A 27,922-nucleotide genomic window follows, 5' to 3' on the forward strand; every position below is an offset into this window, starting at 1 on the left:
TTACCTGCAGCTGCTTGCTAAAGATTTCCACTTGGTTGCTAGGGGTTTCCACTTATCCCACCCTTACTCCCACTTGCTCATTACTCAATGACCAGTCCAGGATATTTGAGTTTTTTGTGTTTTTATTTGGAACTTGGATGGGAGAAAGGATTAGTGGGATACTCCAACTGGAACTATTCACATTGGATAAAGACTCTCACTTGGCCTCACCGGATAATTTGTGGATGCAGTCACACTGCTTTAACCATACAGCCACATGTATGGAGGAATTAAGTCTTCTTGCTCTCACTAGCAGCAGACTTGATGCACTACATTATCTTCAGGACACTCTCTAGCATCCCCTTTGCTGCCACCCGTCCACTGACACTTCTAGCTGAAGGGGGTGGCCCTCACTGGACAGGCCCCAAAGACACAGATCTGTACTCACAGTAGGCAGAATCAGATCCTTGCTGGTGTCTCCCTTCCAGTCAGGACCTCTGGATTCAGCTTTTCTCTCTCTCTAGGCCCCTGGGTGTACCACCCAGGGCCGCACGACAGCAGCCCCTCTCCCTCCTGGACTCTGCTCCCCAACTCAACTAACTCTGAGCACATGTACTCTGGCTTTATATACAGTATCCCAGCATGCAATGCAGCACTTTTCCTCTGCCAATAGCCAGGACTGTAACAAAGCCTATGCACTCACTTGCCAGGTCCCCTCCCACTGTCCAATATGCCCCCCTATTGGACCAGTGTGGTAAGTCTGACAAGCTGAGCTGCACCTGAGCACAATGAGCAGACCTAACCAATAGATCCCGCTCCCTGGTAGGCAGAGAGCATACTAAGTTTTATCTGACCATCTTCCTGGTAAGCAGAAAGACCAAAAACTATACTCTCTTCTAGCACCTACCTAAGAGGGTGCTACATTTAGGCAACTAATACAATCATCACATCTAGGAATTGGTAACCTGCAATAAAATGAATGTTTCCTTCGGATTTAATACTGCTTTAAGAATAGACAGGCTTTTATTTCACTTAAAGTGATTGTAAAGCTTCGTTTATTTTTTTTTTTAAATAACAAACATGTCGTGCTTACCTCCACTGTGCAGCTCATTTTGCATAGAGTGCCCACGAACATCCTCTTCTAGGTTCCTCGGCGGCTCTCGCGGCTCCTCCCCACATCAGATAACCCCCTAGGAGAAGCGCTCTCCCGGGGGGTTACCTTGCGGGCACGCTCCCGAGTCTATCATTCAGGGTCCATAGCCACCGAATGTATGACCCGGCCCCGCCCCCCAGCGTCCGCATCATTGAATTTGATTGACAGCAGCGGGAGCTAATGGCTGCGCTGCTATCAATCTATCCAATCAAGAGCCGAGAACCCCGGGCAGTGGAAGAGCGTGTCCCCGCCGGATGAAGCTCCAGGGCTCAGGTAAGTAAAACGGGGGGCTGGGGTGCCGGCCACTGCCAAGTGTTTTTTCACCTTAATGCATAGGATGCATTAAGGTGAAAAAGCAGAAGGGTTTACAACTCCTTTAAGGATGCACTGCCAGCCTACTCAAAATAAATAGGTTGCCTCGAAATGGATCTGGCAGCTAAAATGCAAGGTCAGCTTTATAAGATACACTGATCTTGTGGCACAGCACTGTTTCCTCCCTTTTTTTAATTTTTATTTTTATTAGCACTTCTTACTTTCGGCGCACACCACTGCAATATAGTGGGGTAAACTGACCCCACTGCAAACAAGGTCAATTGCTTTATCCCTGTGTTGGGGGTGCACTGGGCAACACAAAACCTGGGGGACAGGGTGAGTGGTATAAAGAATCCCCTCTTCCAGATCAAAGAAAAAAAATGCCCATGAAGACTCCTGGGATGTATGACATTATTTTGTCCTAGGCCAGAAACCAAGAAACAACTGAAATGTAAAAAAAAACAAAAAAAAAAAACGTTAAGGTTAGGTTTACACTATTATGCAATTACAGCTTCAGTTCCCACATCGCATCTCTTCCCGCAGGCAGTTGACACTGCCATCTGCGAACCGCTGCAGGTGTCAATACAATGTTAAAGAGGAGGTCCGGCCGTTTTAAAAAAAAAGTCAGCAACTACAAACACTGCAGCTGCTGACTTTTAATAAGAGCACTTACCCGTCCACCGAGCCCCCCCCGAGGCCGATCCATTCATCGGATCGGGTGTCGGCGCCACCATCCTAACTAAGGAAAACAGGCAGTGGAGCCTTGCGGCTTCACCGCCCGTTTCCTACTGCGCATGCGCTAGTCGCGCGGTGCTTTGTGAATGGCCCTGTGGTTTTCTGGGACACACACATGTCCCAGAAGACAACGGGGCAGCTCACCAAAGAGGAGGAAGTGAAGGTGCAGCGCCGTGGAATAGGCAGAGGCAGATTAGGAAGACTGCCTAGCAACAGGCATTTCTGGTAAGTAAAAAAAAAAATTTTTTTTTCAAATTTTTTTAAATATTTTTTTTGTAGTATGTTAATGTAATTTTTAATTTTAGGGTGGACCTCCGCTTTAATGACACCCCCAGATCGGTTCACAGATCGCAGTGCGAACTGAGAACTCGCACAGGAATCAGATCACATGGGTAAGAATACCCATGCGATCCGATTCTAGTGCAGGGAAAAAAAAGTCCCTGCACTATTTTCCTGTGAATCCAATGCGAGTTCAGCCATACAAACTGTATGGCTGAACTTGCATTGCACAGACATAGCATGTGATCAGCCCCACAGTCTGGGTGCGAATCACATGCCATGTCTGTGTTTGCACAAGTGTGAACCCGGGCTAAAACAAGTAAAATATAATGTGCCTTTCTATCTGTTTACTAATGCTAGCATCATAAAGATTAAAAATAATGTTGACTGAGAGAGTAAAGTTCCACTTTAACCACTTGTGGACCCGAAGGATTTGCCCCCTCAATGATCAGGCAATTTTTTGCGATACGGCACTGTCGCTTTAACTGACAATTGCACGGTTGTGCGGCGCTGTACCCAAACAAAATTGACGTCCTTTTTTTTCCCACAAATAGAGCTTTCTTTTGGTAGTATTTGATCACCTCTGCGGTTTTTATTTTTTGTGCTATAAACAAAAAAAGACTGACAATTTTGAAAAAAAAACAATATTTATTACTTTTTTCTATAATAATTATCCCCCCAAAAAAATAAAACAAATTTCTTCCTAAAAAAAAAAAATTTGCAGTAAGCGTATATTGATTGGTTTGCGCAAAAGTTATAGCGTCTACAAAATAGGGGATAGATTTATGGCATTTTTATTATAATTTTCTTTTAACTAGTAATGGCGGTTATCAGCGATTTTTAGCGGGACTGCGACATTGCGGCGGACAGATCGGACACTTTTGACACTTTTATGGGATCATTGACGTTCATACAGCGATCAGAGCTAAAAATATCCACTGATTACTGTATAAATGTCACTGGCAGGGAAGCGGTTAACAATAGGGGGCGATCAAGGTGTTAAGTGTTCCCTAGGGAGGTGTTTCTAACTGTGGGGGGAGGGGACTGACAGGGAGTAGAGAGAAATCACTGTTCCTGATCACTAGAAACAGCAGATCTCTCTCTACTTCCCTGACAGAACGGGGATCTGTCTGTTTACATTGATAGATCCCCATTCTGGCTCTCTGAGGAACGATTGCGGGTCACCGGCGGACATCGCGGCCGCCGGCCAAGCGCATCGGCTCAGGTGTCACGCTGCAGGCACACATGCATGCCCCCTAGAGCTCTTAAACCGACCGACGTACAGCTACCACAATTCACGCAGCCGTGCCAACCTGACGCAGTATAACTGCGGTGGCTGGTTGGCAAGTGGTTTAAGTGGATGTAAACCCGATTCATGAAACTTGAGCTGGGCACATATATCTGTAGTGTTTTCTTATCTCTCTTCAAAGCCCTAAGTCCCATGGCTTTCTCCTGCTTCTGACAAGCTCTCTGCCACAGGAGATAAAACCAGGCTGAAATTTGTGTTGGGGGGGGTTGCTATCAATAGATTAGCTCATTAGCAGACAGCTAAACTATTCACAGCACAGCTCTGAGAGTCTTTGCCTATCTGGAGTGGGGGTGTGTGCCTTTCCTCCAATCAGCTGTCTTGGCTGTATGCCCAGACTTCACTTCCAGTGCTGAACAGGAAGAGAAAATCTCTAACAGGATCTGAACTTTCTATAGAATATATAAAGCTGAAGACAGCAGATATACAAGAAAACATATGTAGGGGGATTTGTTTAATCTCTGTGTATCATCTGAGGCTGTTCACTTTTCTGGGTATATGTGAGGGTTTACATCCACTTTAAGGCCTCATGCATACTGGACATCTAGCCCCGGTGCATGAGATCCCAACATTCTGGTGTGGGCAAAAGGAAAAGCTGCACCTTACAGCTCCGCTGCCATCACTCTATAAAGCTCTGTGAGAGGCTGAAAGCTGCTGTGTCTGGACGATGCAAGGATTGCTACTTACATTTAGGGCAGTATGCGTCCAGGGACGAACTCCCATCTGCTGCACTGGGGCTAAACGCCAAGTGTGCATGAGGCCTAATTCAAAAAAGCTGTTTCATTAAGGCATGTAAGTTAACTCAGTGCTTAATGTTAATGGGCCCCTTTTCCTCAATCCATATAATAAGAGACTGTAGATCAGCCATTTTCAACCAGAATTCCGTGGAATCGTAGGGTTCCTCCAGAGGTTTCCAGGGGTTCCTTGAGTTGTGGCTTATCGACCTCTCATTTGATGGTACCTGCATAGTTCTGAGGTCAACGCCACCTGGCAGAGCCTGCTGCATGAACCCAATAGTCTTTTTATCTGTTTTTAAGGGTGGCATTCTGTGCGGAGGATATTCTTTCCACTGGCCATCAATGTATAGGGCATTTGTTCCTCTGACCACCAATGGATTGGTTTTAGCAGGGGCTCTTCAAGACCTGAAACTGATTTCAAGGGTTCCTCGAGGGAAACAAGGTTGAGAAAAGTTGGTGTAGATCTGTAGGTCATCTTCACAATGGTTACAGCTGGCAGATAGATCTGGAAAATAAGGTGCTATATACTGGGCGCTGTTGGGTGGTTCAATTTCCGGCATCTACTCACAACAACTCTACATAATACGTTCATGCTTTGTAAATGGCAGATAATATTAATGATGTTTAGGTACATTTTGCTTGCTGTGTCGCAAGCAAGCGTGTGAGCTCTTCCAGCTAATAAATAACTTGAGACAAATACATACACTACAACATGGAGTGGAGACAGAGCGGCTGATAAGGATGTGTAAACAAGGTGAAGGACTCTTGTAATACAGATAGTGTGTGACACAACAGAGGTCCTGAGAACTGCGATAAACACTCATACCTGACCTACACTGGGTCAACAAGGGAGATTGAAACATACCCTATTGCCAACACCTGTATGCAAGACTCCTTGTCGCAACAGTTAATCCTTAGATAATGTCGTATTAAACCCACAACTTTTTTTTAGCTGAACATGCTGAGCACGATAAAATAAACGTTCCCTAGTAAACTATTTGGTAAAATTCTTACCCCAGCACTAGAATCAGAAGATTCCTGCTGCTACAATTTGCACCGGTCCAAATCGCCGGGGTGAATGTATCCTTATTCTGCGTACACACGGCTGGACTTGCCAACAGGTTAAACTTCGTCGGCATTTCCGACGGGAAGATTTAGAACATGTTCTATATCTGAGTCCGTCGGAAATGCCGACAGAAAAAGTCAGATGGGGCATACACACGGTCAGAATGTCTGACCAAAAGGTCCCATCGGACTTTTTCTGTCGGGAAGTCCGGCCATGTGTACGCGGCATAAGTCGACAAGCTCGCCTGCCATCACAATAAACAAATGTACCGCCTATAAAGTTTCATGTGTAGCAATCGATTATTGTGGGATCTGGGAGTCCGGAATCAAGGTGGTTCAGTAATAACATATATGCCCTAAAACACAAAGGTGTAAATGGGGCCTTAGGGAACACGCATCTTGTAGGGCCCTGTGTTGTATGCTATGTGCGCCACACTGATCTACTGTATAATTGTACTTTTTGTATTACTCTGCACTTCTTCACTATTTACTCTGTGCCATATAGTATATACTCCACTATTTACACTGTGCCGTATAACATATACTCCACTTTTCACACTGTGCTGTATAATATATATACTCCACTATTTACACTGTGCTGTATAACATATACTCTACTATTCATACTATGCTGTATAACATATACTTCAATATTTACACTGTGCTGTTTGTGCCGTATAACATATACTCTACTATTTATACTGTGCTGTATAACATATACTCCACTATTTACATTGTGCTGTATAATATATACTCCACTATTTACATTGTGCTGTATCGAATATACTCTACACTGCTTCACTTGTGTACACTTATATATTATGTGTACACCGCTACAGTGTGCTGTGTGATATATTATAATTATATATATATATTATATATACTCCAAAATGACAAGCTGTGCACACTGTGCTGTACAAATATACACTTAAAACTGCTCTACATTGTACACTGTGCTGTACATAATAAACTCCACTCTGTATTTATATATACTTCTTTGCATTTATATACACTTTTCTGGGTGTTATATTTTTCTCACTGTTACTGTGTATACACTGTGATGTACTTTATATAGTCCACACTACTGCCCTGTATAAACTGTGCTGTAAATTATACATTTCACGCTGCTCCACTGTATAAACTGTGTTGTATACTATACACTCCACATTGATATACTTTATACACTGTAACCTACCTTATATGCTTCCCATTGCTGCACTGTATACAAAATGCTGCATGTTATATACTCTATGCTGAATACACTATGTTGTATGCTACATAATCTACCCTGCTTTACTATATACACTGAGCTGTATATTACATATTCTATACTGTTGCATTAAATGCACTTTGCTGTATGGTACATACGCCAGCCTGCTGCACTGATGTCAGTGTGCTGAACATCATTTACTCCACATTACTGCACTGTATACACTATGCTGTATGTTATATATATTCCAGATAGCTGTACTACATACATTGTGCTGTACATCACATGCTCCACACTATGCTGTATGTTAAATACTCTACTCTGCTGCACTGAGTTTAACACATGCTCGGGGATATTGTCACATTATCTGTAAAATCTATCTGTGTAATAACAAGTGACTCCAGCCATCAGAGACACTTGTTGTCACCCCCCGAGGAGATCAGAAATGGCCTCATTTGAAGTTCAAGGTCGAGAATATTGCTTGCAATTATCTGTCTGTTTATAGCCCGCCTCACTTATTTTGTGTGTTTAGAGATCTGGAGATCCAAGAACTTTGCTGCTGTTAGATTGCAGAAAATACAATGAATTCCTGCTGCAAAGGGCACAACTGGGAGATGCCGCATCTGATCCTGAAGCAGTTCAAGCAAAGTGAAGAATGTTGCCATGACTACCAAGATGAATGAATGATTCTTTACTTCTGTGCCTGAATCAATTACAACATAGGGAGCTTATCTCAGACATTAACACTTCTGGGGTTAGCTAATAAGAATACAGAGCGATGTTGTGTAGTAGCCCCTGGCAGCCAATCAGCTTTTATTGGCATGTGCACTGGAAGCTGCTGAACTGGAATTACTTGTGTAGCACTTACCCTCCTGAAGGAGCTGCTGGGTTTTATGGGCCCTCTAAGTGAATGTATTGGCCCTTCAGCTGCCCCAAAACACTCAGTGACCCACCAGTAGTTACCGAAAGTCCAACATCCCCTCTGTTAATCTTTGTTTGCAGTTTTTACAGGCTCAGTGGGTTAGGGATTACAGCATACCTAAAATAGCAACAAAATATTACTTCCACTCAAGTAATCACTTGAGCCCTTCCCACAGGTTAGTAGTGTACCTTTGGGGCGAGACCAGTAATCTTCATCATTGTGCCTTTAAACCAAGACCAACAATCTTCAGTGGAGTGCCTTTCAGTCAAGTCCAGCAATCTTCCGTGGTGGGCCTTCAAACTCAGACTGGCAATCTTCAATGGTGTGTCTTTAAGTTGAGACTGGCAATCTTCATTGCTGGGCCTTTAAGCCAAGTTCAGCAATCTTCAGTGGTGTGTCTTTAAGCCAAGACTGGCAATCTTTATTGGTGTGAATTTACACCCAGATCTGTTATCTTTAGTGGAGTGCCTTCAAGTCAAGCCCAGCAATCTTCAGTGGTGTGCCTTTAAGCTAAGTCCAGCAATCTTCAGTGGTGTGCCTTTAAGCCAAAACCAGCAATCTTCAGCGGTGTGCCTTTAAGCTGAGACTGGCAATCTTCATTGTTGAGCCTTTAAGCCAAGTCCAGCAATCTTCAGTTGTGTGCCTTTAAACCAAAACCAGCAATCTTCATTGGTGTGCGTTTAAGCCAAGACCAGCAAACCAATCTTTAGTGGAGTGCCTTTAATCCAAGACCAGCAATCTTCACTGGTATGCCTTCAAGCAAAGACCAGCAATCTTTAGTGGAGTGCCTTTAAGTCAAGTCCAGCAATCTTCATTGGTGTGTCTTTAAGCCAAGACCAGCAGTCTTTAGTGGTAGGCCTTTAAGCCAAGACTGGCAATCTTTATTTGTGTGCATTTAAGTTAAGCCCAGATCTGCTATCTTTATTGGAGTGTCTTTAGGTCAAGTCCAGCAATCTTTAATGGTGTGCCTTTAAACCAAAACTAAGAATCTTTAGTAGACTGCCCTTTAAGTAAAGACCAGCAATCTTCAGTAATGTGCCAGACGATGGCCCATATTAACTCATTGGACACCAAGTTCTGGGTCACATAAGAGGACTACTCAAAGGGTGGGTTCTTTTGGGGTATGCTAGGCACCTGTATCAGGATCACTCTCCTTGCACATGGGGTGCCTTTACTTGAGCCACGTTCACAACCCGGAAGATGACAAACATTAACAAACCCTACTAAACTCTCTCAATGTATTAAGCATCACCATGATCACTTGTACATTTACTCTGTGCCATTTCCATTAATGCCCTAGGACAAGGCTGAGGCCCTCGTAAGGGAATACTCAACCTCAAGATGGGCCTCCACTCTCAGCGATGGACTTACACTGTGTACACTTGCACTATACTTGTTTCTCCAGTTAACTCTCGGGTCCCCATGTCAATGTACACCTCTTACTGTAGCTTCCATTTAGGAGGGATATGCTGAACTTATGTCCACATCTGTCCCCTACACGTGGAAGGCTCCAGGACACAGGATTGTAGCAGCTTTGCTGGAATCAGGACAGAAGCTCTCTCCCACACCTTGCTGGCTGGCTGTGACTTTCTTTTTCATGCAGCAGGCTGTGTGGCATGTTGGCCAGTTCCTCTCTGCAGGGGATCCCCACTGTCAACAGAAGAAGGTGTATGAAGGCAGAGAGGGACAGAGCCCTCAGGTGGTTGTTGAAGGATTAGGTTACATAGCAGCTGACAGCCTGTCTTCTCCCATGTGTCTGGACTCACCTGGGCAAAGCTCTCTCCTGGTTTTATATGCACAGGGAGGAGGGCAGAGCCCAACAGAAACCAGCCAAAGTAAAATCCTGGGAAATTAGTTAGCTTTTGCCCAGCACGGAGGGAAAGAGTCAACTGGTACTTTCCACCCTGCTTACATGCCTTTATGCTAAGACCAGCACTCTACAGTGTAGTACAGTGTAGTGAGACAGGCAATCTTCTTTGGTGTGCCTTTCATTCAAGACCAGCAATCTTCATTGGTATGCCTTTAATCCAAGATCAGCAATCTTCAGTGTTGTGCCTTTAAGCCAAGACCAGCAGGAGGTCTTGAAGGCTGTAGCTGCATCATTAACACTGGAATCCTCTACAAACAAATTCTGAAAGGGAAGGATCCTTCAAGAAGGGCTCCTGAACATTTATCTCCTTCCCCAACTAACATCAAAGACAATAAACTTCCTGGTAATTGTCCAAAGTGAAATAAATATTAATTAACTATCTCCTTGCTTTATCTAGTGGAGAACACTCCCCAGGAGCTGGCAGAAGTAAACAATACCCTGGTTTTAAGCCAGGTACACATGGACCAAATGTCGGAAGACATTTGCCGGTTCAATTAAAAAAAATGCTATGTGTGTGTTGGTCTGTCTGACAGAAGCCGGCCATTTGGCTGGCTTCTGTCGGATGAGCCGGGTTGAATGGAAAAAACTAATAGTGAGTACCAGGCTTTAGGGAAACCCAACAAATGTAGAAACAATAACAATCAGAGCTCAGGCTGACTACAGCTTAGCTGCCCACTAAATTTGCAATAGAGACACTCCAGCTCAGGCTTCATGCACACTGTAGGCTATTGATGCCTTTTTCTCCTACAGGAGTTTATCAACAGCAAAAACGCAGTAAAACGCCACGTTTTGCATGTGCATTAATGCGCGGTAATGCATGTTCCCACGTCTGGTGTTGATACATTCTATTGGCCAGAATTCTGGCCATTAGAATGCATGAACGCGTAATTGTGCCCAGTGTTAAAGCGCTAATGCACGTTAAGGAGCTTTTGAGCATTTTTTAATGCTCAAAAGCTCCTTTCCTGAATGCACAAATTACGTTTTTTTTCGCCTCTAAACTTTCCTACCACCAAACTACTAAAAGACGGTTATAGTGAGCATGGACACAACACATGGGCTAACATAGAGGGGAGTTTACAGGCAAAAAAATAGCAGGCTGAAACACCTGTACCCAAGAAGCAGGTTTTCTGAACTTACTTAGGGGCCCCTACAATTGCAAGGGGTTATTGTAATTATGGTTCTTTGTAAATTTAATTATGGTTCTTTAAAAAATATTAAATGTCAGATAGAAAAAGTGTCGCGCAACACAATAATGATTCAGATATCAATAACAAAGCATGTAGGGATTCATGCGTTTAAGTGCATAAAATATGTGATGAATCTAAGCTTTAGAGAAAAAGAAACTGCTAGCATCCTTAATATATGGTCAGTGTATAAACGAACTATCACAACATACGCTATATTACCAAAAGTATTGGGACACCTACCTTTACACGCACATGAACTTTAATGGCATCCCAGTCTTAGTCCGCAGGGTTCAACATTGAGTTGGCCCACCCTTTGCAGCTATAACAGCTTCATCTCTTCTGGGAAGACTGTCCACAAGGTTTAAGAGTGTATCTATGGGAATGTTTGACCATTCTTCCAGAAGCACATTTGTGAGTCCAGGCACTGATGTTGGAAGGGAAGGCCTGCCTCACAGTCTCCACTCTAATTGATCCCAAAGTTGTCCTATCGGGTTGAGGTCAGGACTCTGTGCAGGCCAGTCAAGGTTCTCCACCTCACTCTTGCTCGTCCATGTACCTCCTAAAAAGTTGTGAGGTATGGTACCATATCAACACCTTCCTGCCTGGCCTATAGTGGATTGATGGCCAGGCGGTGGCTTTACCGTTCTGACTGGACATCATATGAAGCCCTTCAGGACGGGTGTCCGGTGGCGTGCAGTGAGGCAATCCCTGGGACACAGTGCATCACTGATCATGGTAAAGAGCCTATGATGTAAGCTGTGATCAGCTGTGTCCTATCACAGCTGCTCACAGTGTAATTAGGAAATGCTGGTTATCGCCATTCCTCTCCTCACTTTGACAGCGCGTGAGGAGAGCCGATAAGCGGCATTCCTCAGTGGGGAGACCTGCACTGTTAATCAGTGCCCTGATTATCAGTGCAGCCCCATCAGTTCAGCCTTTCAGTGCCTATCAGTGATGCCTGTCAGTGCCCATCAGTGCAGCCTTTTAGTGCCCATCAGTGCTGCCTATCAGTGCCCATCAGTGGCACCTATCAGTACCCACCATTGCCGTCTATCAGTGCCCATTAATGCAGTCTATCAGTGCCCATTAATGCGGCCTATCATTGCCCATCAGAGCATCATCAGTGCTGCATATTAGTGCCTCCTCATCAGTGCAGCCTATTAGTGCAACCTCATCAGCCCACATCAGTGAAGAAGAAAAATTACCTATTTACATAATTTTATAACAGAAACTAAGAAAAACATTTATTTATTCATTTTTTTTTAACTTTCGGTCTTTTGTTTAGTGAAAACTAACACAGTGGTGATTAAATACCACCAAAAGAAAGCTCTATCTGTTTTAAAAACAAAGATAAAAAATTAGTTTGTGTACAGTGTTGCATGACTGCGCAATTGTCATTCAAAGTGTCATTCAAACAAGTTTTAACATGTTAAAGTGATTTTAAATATGTTTAAATCTGCAGTTTGCCTGCCATGAAAGTCCTTGTTCCTTTAAAGGGTGACAACACTCTGCCTCTGTCTCCCAGTTATGCTGCTGTTTCATACACATTACATAGGCACGGTCCACTTTTATCACTATCAGAAAGCCGTCCTAAGAAATGTTATGCATTAATTGATGACGTGGCTGGAAACACTCTATGAATAGCAGTACAGAACGTGGCTGCAAAGAGGCTGCATTAGATCAGCAACAAAGGCTAAAAAAAGGAAATGTTGAGACATGGAGATTGAGCAAACTAAATTCTATTCATAGAGGGTTTCCAACTACTTTGATTATTCACTTCGGGCAAGAATTTGATATAAAATGCATCTGGCTTGAAGGACAATTCATTAAAACACAATGATGCAGTATTCTTATTATCGTGCCTTTTTTTTTTTTTTAGATCAACATTGCCTTAAAGATTCCATCTGACAGATCAGCTGAATGTACAGTTTGCACATCATGTTATTGATTTTGCAGTATTTTATGTAAAATTCAGGGAAATATTATCACAGAGGTTTCTTCCTCCTAAAAATACAGCTGACCTCTGATCAGCAATAATTGGTACTTTCTGTCAGGTATCTATTTAGGAGAGCATAGGTGAAGATAAAATAATGAATTATAAAAATAAAAAAAAATAAAAGACCCATGAGATAGCTTTTGATGTGCCCAAAATATACTCCTTACCTATACAACACTGACAATTTAACTTCCGTGTTGTGGATGTGTTATGGCAATATTGCACGAAACATGCGTTGCTGCCTCGCTATGTGTAGGCAAGTTGAAATGTTTTTTATTGGTTTCCAGCAGCCAACTCAGGCTGGGGAAAGGGTTTAGCACTTTTGGTCCAAGGCCTGGTTCACACCTATGCATTTTTAATGCTTTTTGCATTTTGCAGATTTGCACTACAGAACGTGTTCCATAAGAAACCATGTTAAATGGACTGTAGTGCATACCTGCACTAAAAATGCATAGGTTTGAACCAGGCCTAATTCCTGGGCTTTTTAAATTTGGCGGGCCCACCTGTGTTTTATAAAGAGGAACACTAAGATCGGGAGAACAGTAGCAGTGGTAATTGCAGTGGTAATTGCCCATCAGGGACTGCTGTAGAGCTCCATCAGTGAGAAGATGTGAAGATACCAGGACAGCACTCTCTAGCGTGCTACTAGTGGTAGTGTAGGTAAAATATAGTTTGGCTTAGGGCTAAGCCTGAGCCATGGAATCTGGGTAAGGGTTACTAAAGTTCAGGGCTGGGTGACTCATACAGGCAGCTCTCTGGTGCTTACCCCTGATTCTAGAAAGTTGGAGAACATTCTGGAAGCTGGAGGGTGAAGGGTAGGAGGGCTGTCGTGCATGTTTAAGGGAGCTTGGCCAATCCCCAGATGGTGGACCTGACAGGGGTCTAAGCCAACCTTTAAATATAGATGTGTCATGCTGGCGGGGGAGTCAGTGGGAGATGGAGTGCTGAGGAGGCTGTTGGTGGCCCTTGAGGGACCCCTGCTGGGGGGCTCTACCTTGAGCCAGGGCTCAGGTGGCTGGCCTGGCCTGGCCTGGACGGATCCTACCCCGGGAGACCGGGAGAAGTTGGAGGAGGCTTTCCTGAGAGGCAGTGGGAGCCAGGAGAGACAGTGTGAGTACTGCAGCACAGGACAAGGGACTTACACAGGGAGAGGCTGCCAGGGGTAGCAGGTCTCTCTGGAAGATAGCAGTGTGCTTAAGAGCCGGTTCACACTAGAAGCGGCACGACTTGCAGGTTGCCTCACCGAGGCGACCTGCACACGACTGCCACGGCGACTTGCAAAACGACTTCTGTATAGAAGTCTATGCATGTCGCCCCCAAAGTAGTACAGGAACCTTTTTTCTAAGTCGGAGCAACTTGCGTCGCTCCGATTAGAACGGTTCCATTGTACAGAACGGGAGGCGACTTGTCAGGCGGCTAGGTCGCCTGACAAGTCGCCCCCGTGTGAACCGGTCCTAAATCTTCCCTCCTTGAACTGGGAAATCTCCAGAGAGTCAGTTGGGATTAGACTGATGAAGAGAGTCAGTCAGGATTAGACTGGTGAAGAGAGTCAGTTGGAATTAGATTGGTGAAGAGAGTCAGTCGGGATTTGACTGATGAAGAGAGTCAGTTGAGATTAGACTGGTGAAGAGAGTCAGTTGGGATTAGACTGATGAAGAGAGTCAGTTGAGATCAGACTGGAGAAGAGAGTCAGTCGGGATTAGATTGGTGAAGAGAGTTATGCTGGCCATACACTATACGAAAAATCGGCTGAACCCATTTTAGAAAAACAAACATTCGGCCGTGAGCGCAAACGATAGTGCCATCATGTAATGACCGATAAATCGTTCAGTGGACATAAATGATTGCATTTTTTTACATATACCTAGTGCAAACAGTTCAGACAGGAAACACATTAACCTTTCAATTTATCGTTCATTCGGCAGAAAATTTCCAAACTTGTCCTTCGTTTTTTTCGGCTCAAAAACGTCCCGATTATCGATTTTGTGCCCATTAACTGGCCGAAAAACGAATGAACTGTCTAAATGACCGAATTTCGGACCATTTTTTCATTTAGTGTATGGCCAGCATTAGTCGGGTTTAGACTGGTGAAGAGAAGCAGCCAGGTGGGCTGGTGAAGAGGCACCCAGGTGGGCTAGCATTTCCTGCTGTGGTGGAGCTGGGATCAGTGTCTACAAGGAGAGCTGGAGGTACTCCAGAAGGAAGTCCACAACTATTCTTGTAAATAGGGAGAAAGTTGTCCCTGTTTTTTCTAGTATCAAGTTGGACATCCCATTATTCCTATCTCCAGCCAAGTTATTACCTACTAATAAAATATAAAAACAAACTCAGGGATGTTCACTATCTCTGTTTCTCTGGGACAAAGCTGAGGTTGTTGTGTGCCTGGCTGTGCAACATTGGGGAACCCTGTCATCTGCAACCCCCACGGGGGGGGGGGGGGGGGGGGGGGGGTAGTGCTACACCTACTGTACTGTATATGGACTCTCACCTAACAGAGGTATGCCTGGGCCACAACATCATGTTGGTTAGGATTAGGGAAAGGACATTGTTTGTGTTGTATTATCATGCTGCATTTCAACAGTAAATTTATGTTGGCCGCTCTAAGCCTGGTCTGAAGTTATTTAAAGGGGTGCATGTTGGTTCTGGCATATGCAAAAGAACCAGAGTCTGTAAAGAAGCATATACAGGGTATAAAGTAACACTACTACAAAAGGTTAACTCAGCAATACAAGAAAGAGAAGTATAGTTGCTCCGGGTAACCAAGTAAAGGAACAAGCTACATACAACCAGTCAATGGGCATGTGGTAAGGTGACAGGTCCTCCAGCAGACCTTCTCCCATGGTGGTTGCCCTTTGCAAAGGCACTGGATCTGGTCCTCAGTAAGGCCCCTTTCACACTGGGGCGGTTTGCAGGCGTTATTGCGCTAAAAATACCGCCTGCAAACCGCCCCAAAACAGCCTCCGCTGCTTGTTCAGTGTGAAACCCCGAGGGCTTTCACACTGAAGCGGTGCGCTGGCAGGAGAAGAAAAAAATCTCCTGTCAGCCGCATCTTTGGAGCGGTGAAGGAGCGGTGTATTCACCGCTCCTAAACCGCTCCTGCCCATTGAAATCAATGGGACAGCGCGGCTATACCGCGGCAATGCCGCGGCTATAGCCGCGCTATACGAGTGGATTTAACCCTTTTTCAGCCGCCAGCGGGGGGTTAAAACCGCACCGCTAGCGGCCGAATACCACGGTAAAACAGCGCTAAAAATAGCGCTGTTTTACCGCCGATGCCCCCTACCATGTGAAAGGGGCCTAAGTATACATCTATGGAGGAGGCTGTGAGCATTGGATCTCAATAAGTATACATCTATGGAGGAGGCTGTGAGCATTGGATCTCAATAAGTATACATCTATGGAGGAGGCTGTGAGCATTGGATCTCAATAAGTATACATGTGTGGAAAGGGCTGCCATCCCTAAGACCCCATACACACTATTCAATTTTTTGCACATTTTTGTCTTCAGATTTACCAAAACCACGTAGTGCAATATCCTGCCTGATTGCATACAAATTGAAACTCTTAAGCCGTGTACACACGAGCGTAATGTCCGACAGAAAAAGTCCGGCGGGAGCTTTTCATCGTATATTCCGATCATGTGTATGCCCCATCGGACTCTTTACGTCGAAAATTCTGACGGACCTAGAAAGAGAACATGTTCTAAATTTTTCCGATGGAACCAATTCCTATTGGGAAAACCGCTCGTCTGTATGCTGTTCCAACGTACCAAAAACAACGCATGCTCTGAAGCAAGTACAAGACGGAAGCTATTGGCTACTGGCTACTGAACTTCCGTTTTCTAGTCCTGTCCTACGTGTTGTACGTAACCGCGTTCTGGACGGTTGGAATTTTGTGTGACCGTGTTTATGCAAGACAGCTTGAGCGGAATTCCGTCGGAATTCCGTCGAAAAAACCTTCAGAGTTTATTTCGACGGGAAAACCGGTCGTGTGTACAGGGCATTAAGGTTTGACCTCGTATTATATGGTTTTGGTAAATCTGAAGACAAAAATCTGCAGAAAATCTAATAGTGTTTATGGGGTCTAAAGGACCTGTCCAGCATGTGTTATTGTGTGCAGAGGTGCAGTGTGAATGCACATGGCATTGTGGTGTTAATAAACATTTCAGTCCTCATTTTTTCATCTTTATTTTAAACTTGTATATAATTGCATTGGCATTCCATCACAGCACATCAGAACACGATGCACAGTCTCTGCCTTTTGGCTAAGATCAAGTGTAGTGTCTGTTCTTATCAGTTTAACCACTAGCCAACCTCGCTATAGCCGAATGACGACTACAGCGTGGTCAGCCAGTTCTGGGAGGGTGTTATATGATGTCCCCGTGATCGCACCAGGGTGTGCGGGCATCTTGCTCTGTGATCGCTGTGTCCTTAGGACACACCTGATCACAGATTGGGGTAAAGGGCCAATCACAGCAGCCCTTTACCATGTAATGTGTCCAATCACAGCTGATCACGATGTAAACACCAGCCGGTTATCAGCATTCCTTTCTGAGAGGAGAGCCGGTAATCGGCTTGTGTGAAAGGGACTAATTATCAGTGCAGCCCCAACAGTGCCCATCAGTGCTGCCAATCAGTGCCCATCAGTGACTCCTCATAAGTGTCACCTATCAGTGCTGCCTACCAGTGCCCATCAGTGCCACCTATCAGTGCCCATCAGTGTCGCCTACCAGTGCCACCTCATCAGTGCTGCCTCATCAGTGCCCATCAGTGAAGGAAAAAAATTACCTGTTTTTACTCTGTTTTTCGTTTATTTAGCAAAAAAAAAAAAATAACAGTGGTGATTAAATATCACTAAAAGAAAGCTCTATTTTGTGAAAAAAAATGATAAAAATGTCCTTTGGGTACAGTGTTGCATGACCGCGCAATTGTCATTCAAAGTGCAACAGCGCTGAAAGCTGAAAATTGGTTCTGGGCAGGAAGTGGGTAAAAGTGCCCAGTAGGCAAGTGGTTAATATCTGATACTTCTCCTATCTGGGGATCATATATAATAAATAGATTTTTAGAACAGGGAGACGGAGGAAGAGCTCTAGGACCGATGCACCAAAACAAAACAAAAAAAATGCTATGCGCAAACATGAACTATCCAACTGAACTGAACCCAGCATAGGACAGCAGGCACTTTGCTTTCATTCTGTGTTAGGATGCATTGCTGGTGTGGATGAGCCCCTGGATATTATAAGCCTTCATGCAAATCTTCAGCCACAAGAAACAAGAAGATTGATCCAATACACTAATCAGTGTGTGATTCTTTTTATTTATATTGCCAACATCATTGGATCCACCATTGCCTTATACAGATAAAGCATTGGTGACAGGTTCTCTTTAACTGATGACAATGGAGGTTTACAGGCTACAGGCGGCCTGTCAATCACTCCCCCTATCTCGGTTGCCAGGGAAACCGGTGGCGGAAGTGACGAGTCAAGGGGCGGGGCTTGTGCGGGCCATCTGCAGGCAATGTAAACAAGGAAAGGGGAAGAAACAACTCAGGGGAGGGGAGAGACATCCAGAGGCAGAGGAGAGAGAGCACACTAGACAGACTGCACTGCTGGCAGCACACAGGAGGGTATACACTCATATTTACAGGGAGATTTCAGAGGGCTCATAGGATGCCAGCTGGCTGATTACTGAGAGCCAGCAGAGAGAGACCAATGAAAGGAAGAGTGCTGAGAGACAGCAGAGGAAGTGAGAGATAACCAGAGACCTCAGTCAAGGAGAGACAGACTGCAGTCAGTGACAGATACAGCTGAGCAGAACCTGAAAGAGACATCAGTCAGTGAGAGCACAAAGAGACCACAGCGAGAGAGCAGGGAAGACAGCCAGAGAGAGTGTGCAGAGACAACAGAGATATCAGTTAGGGAGAGAGCACAGAGACCTCAGTCAGAGAGAGAGAGAGCACAGAGACCTTAGAGAGAGCACAGAGACCTCAGTCAGAGAGAGAGAGCACAGAGACCTCAGTCAGAGAGAGAGCACAGAGACCTCAGTCAGAAAGAGAGAGAGCACAGAGACCTCAGTCAGAGAGAGAGAGAGCACAGAGACCTCAGTCAGAAAGAAAGAGAGCACAGAGACCTCAGTCAGAGAGAGAGAGAGCACAGAGACCTCAGTCAGAGAGAGAGAGAGAGAGCACAGAGACCTCAGTCAGAGAGAGAGAGAGAGAGCACAGAGACCTCAGTCAGAGAGAGAGAGAGCACAGAGACCTCAGTCAGAAAGAGAGAGAGCACAGAGACCTCAGTCAGAGAGAGAGAGAGCACAGAGACCTCAGTCAGAGAGAGAGAGAGCACAGAGACCTCAGTCAGAGAGGGAGAGAGCACAGAGACCTCAGTCAGAGAGAGAGAGAGCACAGAGACCTCAGTCAGAGAGAGAGAGAGCACAGAGACCTCAGTCAGAGAGAGAGAGAGCACAGAGACCTCAGTCAGAGAGAGAGAGAGCACAGAGACCTCAGTCAGAGAGAGAGAGAGCACAGAGACCTCAGTCAGAGAGAGAGAGAGCACAGAGACCTCAGTCAGAGAGAGAGAGAGCACAGAGACCTCAGTCAGAGAGAGAGAGAGAGCACAGAGACCTCAGTCAGAGAGAGAGAGAGCACAGAGACCTCAGTCAGAGAGAGAGAGCACAGAGACCTCAGTCAGAGAGAGAGAGAGAGCACAGAGACCTCAGTCAGAGAGAGAGAGAGCACAGAGACCTCAGTCAGAGAGAGAGAGCACAGAGACCTCAGTCAGAGAGAGAGAGAGAGCACAGAGACCTCAGTCAGAGAGAGAGAGAGCACAGAGACCTCAGTCAGAGAGAGAGAGAGCACAGAGACCTCAGTCAGAGAGAGAGAGCACAGAGACCTCAGTCAGAGAGAGAGAGAGAGCACAGAGACCTCAGTCAGAGAGAGAGAGAGCACAGAGACCTCAGTCAGAGAGAGAGAGCACAGAGACCTCAGTCAGAGAGAGAGAGCACAGAGACCTCAGTCAGAGAGAGAGAGAGAGCACAGAGACCTCAGTCAGAGAGAGAGAGAGCACAGAGACCTCAGTCAGAGAGAGAGAGCACAGAGACCTCAGTCAGAGAGAGAGAGCACAGAGACCTTAGAGAGAGCACAGAGACCTCAGAGAGAGAGAGAGAGCACAGAGACCTCAGAGAGAGAGAGCACAGAGACCTCAGAGAGAGAGAGAGCACAGAGACCTCAGAGAGAGAGAGCACAGAGACCTCAGAGAGAGAGAGAGCACAGAGACCTCAGAGAGAGAGAGCACAGAGACCTCAGAGAGAGAGAGAGCACAGAGACCTCAGAGAGAGAGAGCACAGAGACCTCAGAGAGAGAGAGAGCACAGAGACCTCAGAGAGAGAGAGCACAGAGACCTCAGCAAGAGCGCAGAGAAGTCAGCCAGAGAGAGAGAGCACAGAGATATCGGAGAGAGTGCAGAGACATCAGATAGAGAGAGCGCAGAGACATCAGATAGAGAGAGCGCAGAGGCATCAGGTGGAGAGAGTGCAGAGAAGTTGGACAGAGAGCTCAGAGACATCAGATAGAGAGAGCTCAGAGACATCAGGTAGAGAGAGCGCAGAGACATCAGGTAGAGAGAGCGCAGAGACATCAGGTAGAGAGAGCGCAGAGACATCAGGTAGAGAGAGCGCAGAGACATCAGATAGAGAGAGCGCAGAGATATCGGAGAGAGTGCAGAGAAGTTGGACAGAGAGCTCAGAGACATCAGAGAGAGCTCAGAGACATCAGATAGAGAGAGCGCAGAGAGACAGAGCGCAGAGACATCAGAGAAAGAGATCAGAGACATCAGTTAGTAAGAAAAAGCACAGAGACACCATTCATTTAAGAACAAAACAAAAAGTAAAATAGGGAGAGAGTCCGGGCAATTCCCTGCTATTATATCACCTCCTAAACGTCAGAGGGTGCCACCATCTGAACCAAGATCTGAACTGAACTTCTGTGTAGAGTGACCGCACAGAGAGTCGTTGAGTGGTAGAGACAGTCAGCCCGTGTTGCAGTTAGATAAGAGATCCTAGAAGTGGGTTGCATGTGACTGGGGGCAGCCATGAATTGCTGGTATTGAAGAGCGAAGTCGGAGGATGAGAGGACTGGAAAGAATATAATAGGAGAGCTCTGGTGTCCCGGGAGAAGAATGAGAGCGCACAGAGTAAGAGCTGATCTGCCTGTTGTGTTGTTTGTTTTCTTTATTTTGTATTTTTTTTATTTCTAGATATTCTTCTTTTCAGAACAATTTGAATCCTTGATATATTGTTTACGTAGACGGATCTCTTCTGCTCCTCTGTCGTCTTTCTTCGTTCTGTTTATATCCCATTTGTCCGCCATCTGTTCCCATCACTCTCTTTTTTTTTTTTTTTTTTCCACAAAAGAGTATAACCCACGGAGACCGAAGATTATTTTAGATTGTTGTCACTATGACAGATTTATTAAAGCATAGATCTAGTTGCCGTGGGTTACCGCACTTCCAATCCCAATGCATGCATTCACACCAGTTTGTTACCCAATCTAAGCATTATACGGTATCCGTTATGCTTTATTTTTTACTTTATTTTATTTATAGCTGGTATCACATGGCTGATTGAGATGGCACATCATACCCAGTGTTGGCATAGATGCCCTTATAAAAACAAGCAATCTTTTTGAGCATCACCTGTCATAGTTGGGCCAAAGTGCCATGTGATGAGGAGCGCTTAGATCCCCATTGCCCAGCATGCAGCCTTTTGGTACTTATGGGGCCCCACTGGACAGCAGTCCGCGTTTTCCTTGCTTAGGTGCTTACTCACTGTTGCATAAGTTAAGGAATGCCCATTCTTTGTTTACTTTCACCTTTGGGTTGGGGAATCTCCAGGCCAACAGCTGAATGGGGCTGTGTTTGAGTCGGCTGCTAGGAAGCTGACAGCCACTTGCATCCTAGCAACCACAAGCCTGGTATGGGAAGCTTTTACAATGACTGCTTCCCAACACACATGTCCGAGTTTCACACGTGTGTCGGGAAGCGATCATTAACGTGATAGCTTTCCATACCAGGTTGCTAGGATACGTAGTAGCTAGGATGCAAGTGGCTGTCGGCTTCCTAGCAACTGACTAGGCTTGTAGGTTGCTCAGCTTCCTAGCAACTGAGAACTGGCATCTCTCTATGCCAACTCACAGTTGATCTTATTATTGCCATGTTGTTTATCTGTGAACTGGGCGTAATTCTTTTAGAATCTTTCACATTTATACGACAGGTTCCATAAGTGGCAGCAGTAAGATCTACCTGAATCTGGCACATGTGTTGGTATTGGTATCGAAACTGGCACACAGCTTTCATGAATTAGGTGCAGGCCATGTTAAAGTGAAAGTAAACTCCCATGGATGAATGGACGAATTTTACCATAGGTGCACTGTTTAGGAGATATTTACTTGTGATGCCGCCGGTGACATCCCCAGCGCATGCTCTCTGAAGGAACAGCATACGGTGCCATTCCTTCAGAGCCCTGTGCCATGGACAACGGTTCCTATGCGTGAGAGTGATGTCATCACAGCTCGTCCAATCTAATGACTGGAGTCCGCTAACCCGGAAGGAAGATCGGGTGAAGATGGAAGCCCTGTTAGCGGTGACAGCACACCCCAGGAAGGCTTGTTGTAACCACTTCAAGACTGCCCACAGTACATTTACGTCTTTACTTTGACCTTAAATATCATTGCTATAGTAGCAGCTAGCTGCCATATCCAGGGTATTTCTTTGTACTGCGGGCGATTCTGCATCTAATAAAAGTGGTCCCGGCGGTGGAGTCGCGACGAGATCACTTTTATAGGCCTCTTCCGCTTCCCGGTCTTTCTCCGGGCTTACCGGGCCTGACGGTTAGCCCGGAGCCAATCCGATGATGCAGGAAGCCGAGTGAGGGCAAGATAGCCCCCACTCAGCTCTATGCCCTTGGAGGACCGGAGCGACATCCAACGTCACTTCTGCCTTCTGGCCTTAAAGGGATGATTTTTTTTTTTCTCCTCTTTAGGCTGGGTTCACACTGGAGATTTCAGTGGCTCACATGAGTCTGGTGCAGCGTCACATATGGCGACCCATCACATTTCGCTACCCGCTGGAGTGCGCATGCGCGATGCCGCCATATGCGTTCCAACACTTTTACGTCAAAACTCCACCCCTAAGTCCAGGTTCAAGCCCCACCATCCAAGTGGACATAGAGTTAGATTATAAGCGAGGCCGTGCCCGAAGCCTAGAGAGCGAAGCGAGGTCGTCCCCGAAGCCTAGCGAGCGAGGCCGTGCCCGAAGCCTAGCGAGCGAGGCCGTGCCCGAAGCCTAGCGAGCGAGGCCGTGCCCGAAGCCTAGCGAGCGAGGCCGTGCCCGAAGCCTAGCGAGCGAAGCGAGGCCGTGCCCGAAGCCTAGCGAGCGAATTGAGCCCGTGAGGGGTGTGGAGTTTTGTCGTAAAAGAGTTGGACCGCATATGGCGGCGGCGCACATGCGCACTCCAGTGGGTAGTGAAATGTGATGGGTCGCCATATGTGACGCTACACCGGTGTGTCTCCATGCATCGTTTCAGATCCAGTTTCAGCCGGAATCTTGGGCTGTATTTGGACCTGAAACCGACTAGAGGATGCACAGGGCTCCTGTGCTAATCGCATCGGAGCCGCTTCGGAGGTTTGTGAACCGGCTCCATAGAGAGTTGGCCACAATCTCCTGCTATGCGAAGAAACCCGCATCCAATTCGCACTAGTGTGAACCCGGCCTAAAGGCAAAATTACTTGTAAATATAAATGTGAGATCTGAGGTCTTTTTGACCCCAGATCTCTCAATAAGGAGCTTATTTCTATTACAAGGTTTACATTCCTTGTAATAGGAATAAAAGTGATAAAAAAAAAAAAATTCTTAAAGGGACAGTGTTAAAATAAATAGGACATTTTTTTTTTTTTTAAAGCGATGTGTCCCTCCGAGCTCGTGCGCAGAAGCGAATGCATAGATAGGTCGCGCCCACATATATAAACGGTGTTCAGACCACACGTGAGGTATCACCACGACTGTTAGAGCGAGAGCAATAATTCTAGCACTAGACCTCTTCTGTAACACTAAACTGGTAACCTGCAAAAATGTTTAAAGCGCCGCCTATAGAGATTTTTAGGTACTGTAGATTGTCTCCATTCCGCAACTGTGCGCAATTTTAAAGCGTGACATGTTACGTATCTATTTAAGCTGCATAACATCATCTTTCACATTATACAAAAAATTGGGCTAACCTTACTGTTTTTTTTTTTTTGTTTATTAAAAAAAGTGTATTTGTTCCCAAAAGACCACTGCGCAAATATAGTGTGACATAAAATATTGCAACAATCGCCATTTTATTCTCTAGGGTCTCTGCTGCAAAAAAAAAATATATAATATTTGGGGGCGCTAAGTAATTTTCTAGCAAAAAAATACTAATTAAACTTGTAAGCAAAAAGTTCCAGAAAAGGCCTGGTCTTAAAGTGGTACGTTTCACATAGTGTGCACATTATAACTGGGCCTTACAGGTTTCAAAGAAAGGAAAACAAAAAAAAATTTAGATTTACTCCTTTTATTTTTTTTAAAGTTGCCAGAAAGGTGTTATGCAGCATCTTTGGTGCGGTTTATAAAAACACAGGAAACGAATAGTAAATGCACCAAAAATGAACCAGAAACACATTTGCATTGCATTGTTTGCATTTTTTGAGTCACATGTCCAGATTTCACAGGTGTATGCTGGGTAATAGGCTCTCAGAAAGTGCACCAGAAACACATTAGAAAGGCATAGAAAACGCATATGCTTTATTTATTTATTTATTTTTTCAGCAGAGCAGTGTGAAAGCAGCCCTATTGAATTCCCCTCCCCCTCTCCAGTGTTTTCATTGTGCTTGACACCCATTGACTAAACAGATCGGAATAGAAGATTGTGGCCTGTCCAGGGATCGCATATCTGGCACCACCCACTTGCCTGGTTATGGTCACCCTTGTTTTAGCTATACATTAACCCACCTTTTTATATGTTGCCTCCGCGCTGCTCTTATATTTCTAGCACAATTTTTAACAAATCTCAATATAAATCCGTTTTCCTAAACTTTTTTCAAAGCTCCGGCGAGTTTAAGGTATTTACTTTTTATAATGATTAGAAACTGTATGCAGAGCAGTGGGGGCTGCAACATATAATTAGCAGGTTAACACATAGCCTATCCTTCTGCCTTATATTGTCCAGAAATGTTGACATCATACCCTATTTAAACTTAAAGCAGCATTAACCACTTCAGCTCCGTAAGATTTACCCCCCCCTCCTGGCCAGGCCATTTTTTGCGATATGGAACTGCGTTATTTTTAATTTTGGGCGACTTGTACCCAAATACAATTTTTGTCCCCCCCCCCCCCAAATAGAGCTTTCTTTTGGTGGTATTTGATCATCTCTGCGGTTTTTATTTTTTGCGCTATAAACAAAAAAAGACCGACAATTTAAAAAAAAACAATATTTTTTTACTTTTTGCTATAAAACATATCCAATAAAAAAAAAATGTAGTAAATCTAATTTTTTCATCAATTTAGGCCAATATGTATTCTGCTACATATTTTTTGAGGAAAAAAATCCCAATAAGAGCCCTTGCACACTGAGGCGGGGGGCGGCGTCGGCGGTAAAACGCCGCTATTATTAGCGGCGTTTTACCATCGGTATGCGGCCGCTAGCGGGGCGGTTTTACCCCCCGCTAGCGGCCGAGAAAGGGTTAAATACCACCGCAAAGCGCCTCTGCAGAGGCGCTTTGCCGGCGGTATAGCCGCGCCGTCCCATTGATTTCAATGGGCAGGAGCGGTAAAGGAGCAGTATACACACCGCTCCTTCACCGCTCCGAAGATGCTGCTAGCAGGACTTTTTTTACAGTCCTGCCAGCGCATCGCTCCAGTGTGCAAGCCCTCGGGGCTTGCACACTGGAATGAAAGTAGCGGCACTTTCGGGGCGGTTTGCAGGCGCTATTATTAGCGCAATAGCGCCTGCAAACCGCCCCAGTGTGCAAGGGCTCTTAGGGTTTATTGATTGGTTTGCAGAAAAGTTATAGTGTCTAAAAAAATCCTGGGATATTTTTTTTTTGTTTATTTTACTAGTAGTGGCGGCGATCAGCGACTTATTGCAGGACTGCGATACTGCAGCGGGCAAATCGGACACTGAACTAACGCGCTTTTGCCACTTTTTGGGGACCAGTGACACTAATACAGTGATCAGTGCTAAAAAATATGGCTGTACTAATGACACTGGCTGGGAAGCGGTTAACAGGGGTGATCACAGGGTTAAATGTGTCCTTAAGTTATGCTTACTAAGGCCCCTTTCACACTGGGGTGGGAGGTGCGTCGGCGGTAAAGCGCCGCTATTATTAGCAGCGCTTTACCGTCGTATTCGGCCACTAGCGGGGCGGTTTTATCCCCCACTAGCGGCCGAGAAAGAGGTTAAAAACCACCGCAAAGCGCCTCTACAGAGACGCTTTGCCGGCGGTATAGTCGCGCTGCCCCATTGATTTCAATGGGCAGGAGCGGTGCATACACCGCTCCTTCACCGCTCCGAAGATGCTGCTAGCGGGACTTTTTTTCCCGTCCTGCTAGCGCACCGCTCCAGTGTGAAAGCCCTCCGGGCTTTCACACTGGAGAGACAGCAGTGGCTGTTTCGGGTCGGTTTGTAGCGCAATAGCGCCTGCAAACCACCCCAGTGTGAAAGGGGTCTAAGTGTGGGGGAGGTGCTTTGACTGGGGGAAGGCAAAGATCTGTTTTTCTGCTTAGCAGAAACACTTGGATCAGTACCTTCCCCTCTGACATAATGACAACCTGCCTTGTTTTGTCATTCTGCCCCTGTACTGTCTAATCGGCGGGCGCCAACGGACATCGAGTCCATGGTACTTGCTCCCGCTGTGTATAATCACAGCTGAAGCGGGTTGCCGGCGGCCCCCCAGACTCAGAAGTGTCACATCACGTACTAGGTACGTGATCTGGCACAGAGCGGCCGCCCTGCCGCAGTATATGTACGTGGGGCGGTCGCTAAGTAGTTATACCCTAAAGCAAGAATGTATTATATTGCAGCTTACCAATTCTTAGGTGTGACGGCTGCATTTGTTTTAATTTTTTTTAGGCTTTCTTTCTTTTATGTTTACATGTCGATCTTGTCAGTAAGCCTGTCATTTTTTAACATAAGCTGTCCTGCAGATGTATCAGTTGAGACAAACCATTTACTATCGACAGGTGCTTACAGTGATCATCTTTTATTTAGTCACGTAAAACTTTTATCCCCAAAAAATTGTTGCTGCAGCATGAGCTGGAGTTTGTCTTCAATTTATTAGTGTATCTAAATCTGCTAGTACATATATCATTCTCTCCATTTCCCTCAGACTGACAATGCTGCCGACCAAAGGTGCCGCCGTGCTCCTTCAACCAGAGTTGGGGGTGCTCTAATACAGGAGATGTGATACTAACACACACAAATCTGTGCTGTGATTGGCAACAGCAATCAGCAAGTTCACAGCCAAAATCATTGGCTGCAAGCCTGCTGACGAACTCTTGCTGTGTCCAAGCACAGTACGAGAGGCAGGGGGCGTGCGCGCCTGTAGACCAGGAAGTTCGGCGCGACATATGTGTACGTCGTTGTGGCCAGAGGAGCCACCGGCCAGCAGTAAAATGACTTTTGGCTGGTCAGCAAGTGGTTAAAAGAAATGACCTTCTTGCACTTCCTGTTCAAATCTCAAAATAAGCAGTAAGGGGAAATCACCCCAAGTGGACACATATTGTGAAATTGGAGGAAAAAAAAAAATCTAATAGCGGTTCTAACCCTTCCCCACTTAATCCAAAACTAAGAACAGAAAGTGTTGGCCGGACTTGAAGAGAATGAAGCTGAACGCACCTTTTATCGCAGACACGCAATTGGTTGATGGATCACAAGGCAAGTTTAATAAATGTCAGTAGATGAGTAAGAATAATACAGAGGGCGATCCCTAATCGAATAATCAGATTTCAACTGTCATTTTCCAACCCAGCCAAAATGATTCTGCCTTCCTGTTATAATGAACCAGTCCATGTGAGATCTGCAGGCAGAGGCTGTGACCTCCCTCTGTGGCTTCTGTGGAGTTAACAGTCCTGATAAAATTAGATCTGCCTTTTGCCGGAGGCTA

At 45.4% G+C, this 27,922-nt stretch overlaps 1 protein-coding gene and 1 pseudogene across 1 annotated transcript in view; both read left to right on the forward strand.

The window, feature by feature from the left end:
- The first annotated feature begins 16,994 nt into the window (after nucleotides 1–16,994).
- LOC141109082 (U2 spliceosomal RNA) lies at nucleotides 16,995–17,166 on the forward strand (annotated as a pseudogene).
- A 3,631-nt stretch (nucleotides 17,167–20,797) lies between these two features.
- PPT2 (palmitoyl-protein thioesterase 2) overlaps nucleotides 20,798–27,922 on the forward strand; it is a 44,630-nt gene continuing 37,505 nt past the window's right edge. Inside the window, exon 1 of the mRNA XM_073598419.1 lies at nucleotides 20,798–20,936. Within this exon, the coding sequence (XP_073454520.1) occupies nucleotides 20,922–20,936 (15 nt within the window). The 5' untranslated portion in view covers nucleotides 20,798–20,921. The remainder of the gene's footprint in view (nucleotides 20,937–27,922) is intronic.

The sequence above is a fragment of the Aquarana catesbeiana genome, linkage group LG09 (assembly GCF_042186555.1).
Source record: "Aquarana catesbeiana isolate 2022-GZ linkage group LG09, ASM4218655v1, whole genome shotgun sequence".
NCBI classification, from domain to species: Eukaryota; Metazoa; Chordata; class Amphibia; order Anura; family Ranidae; genus Aquarana; species Aquarana catesbeiana.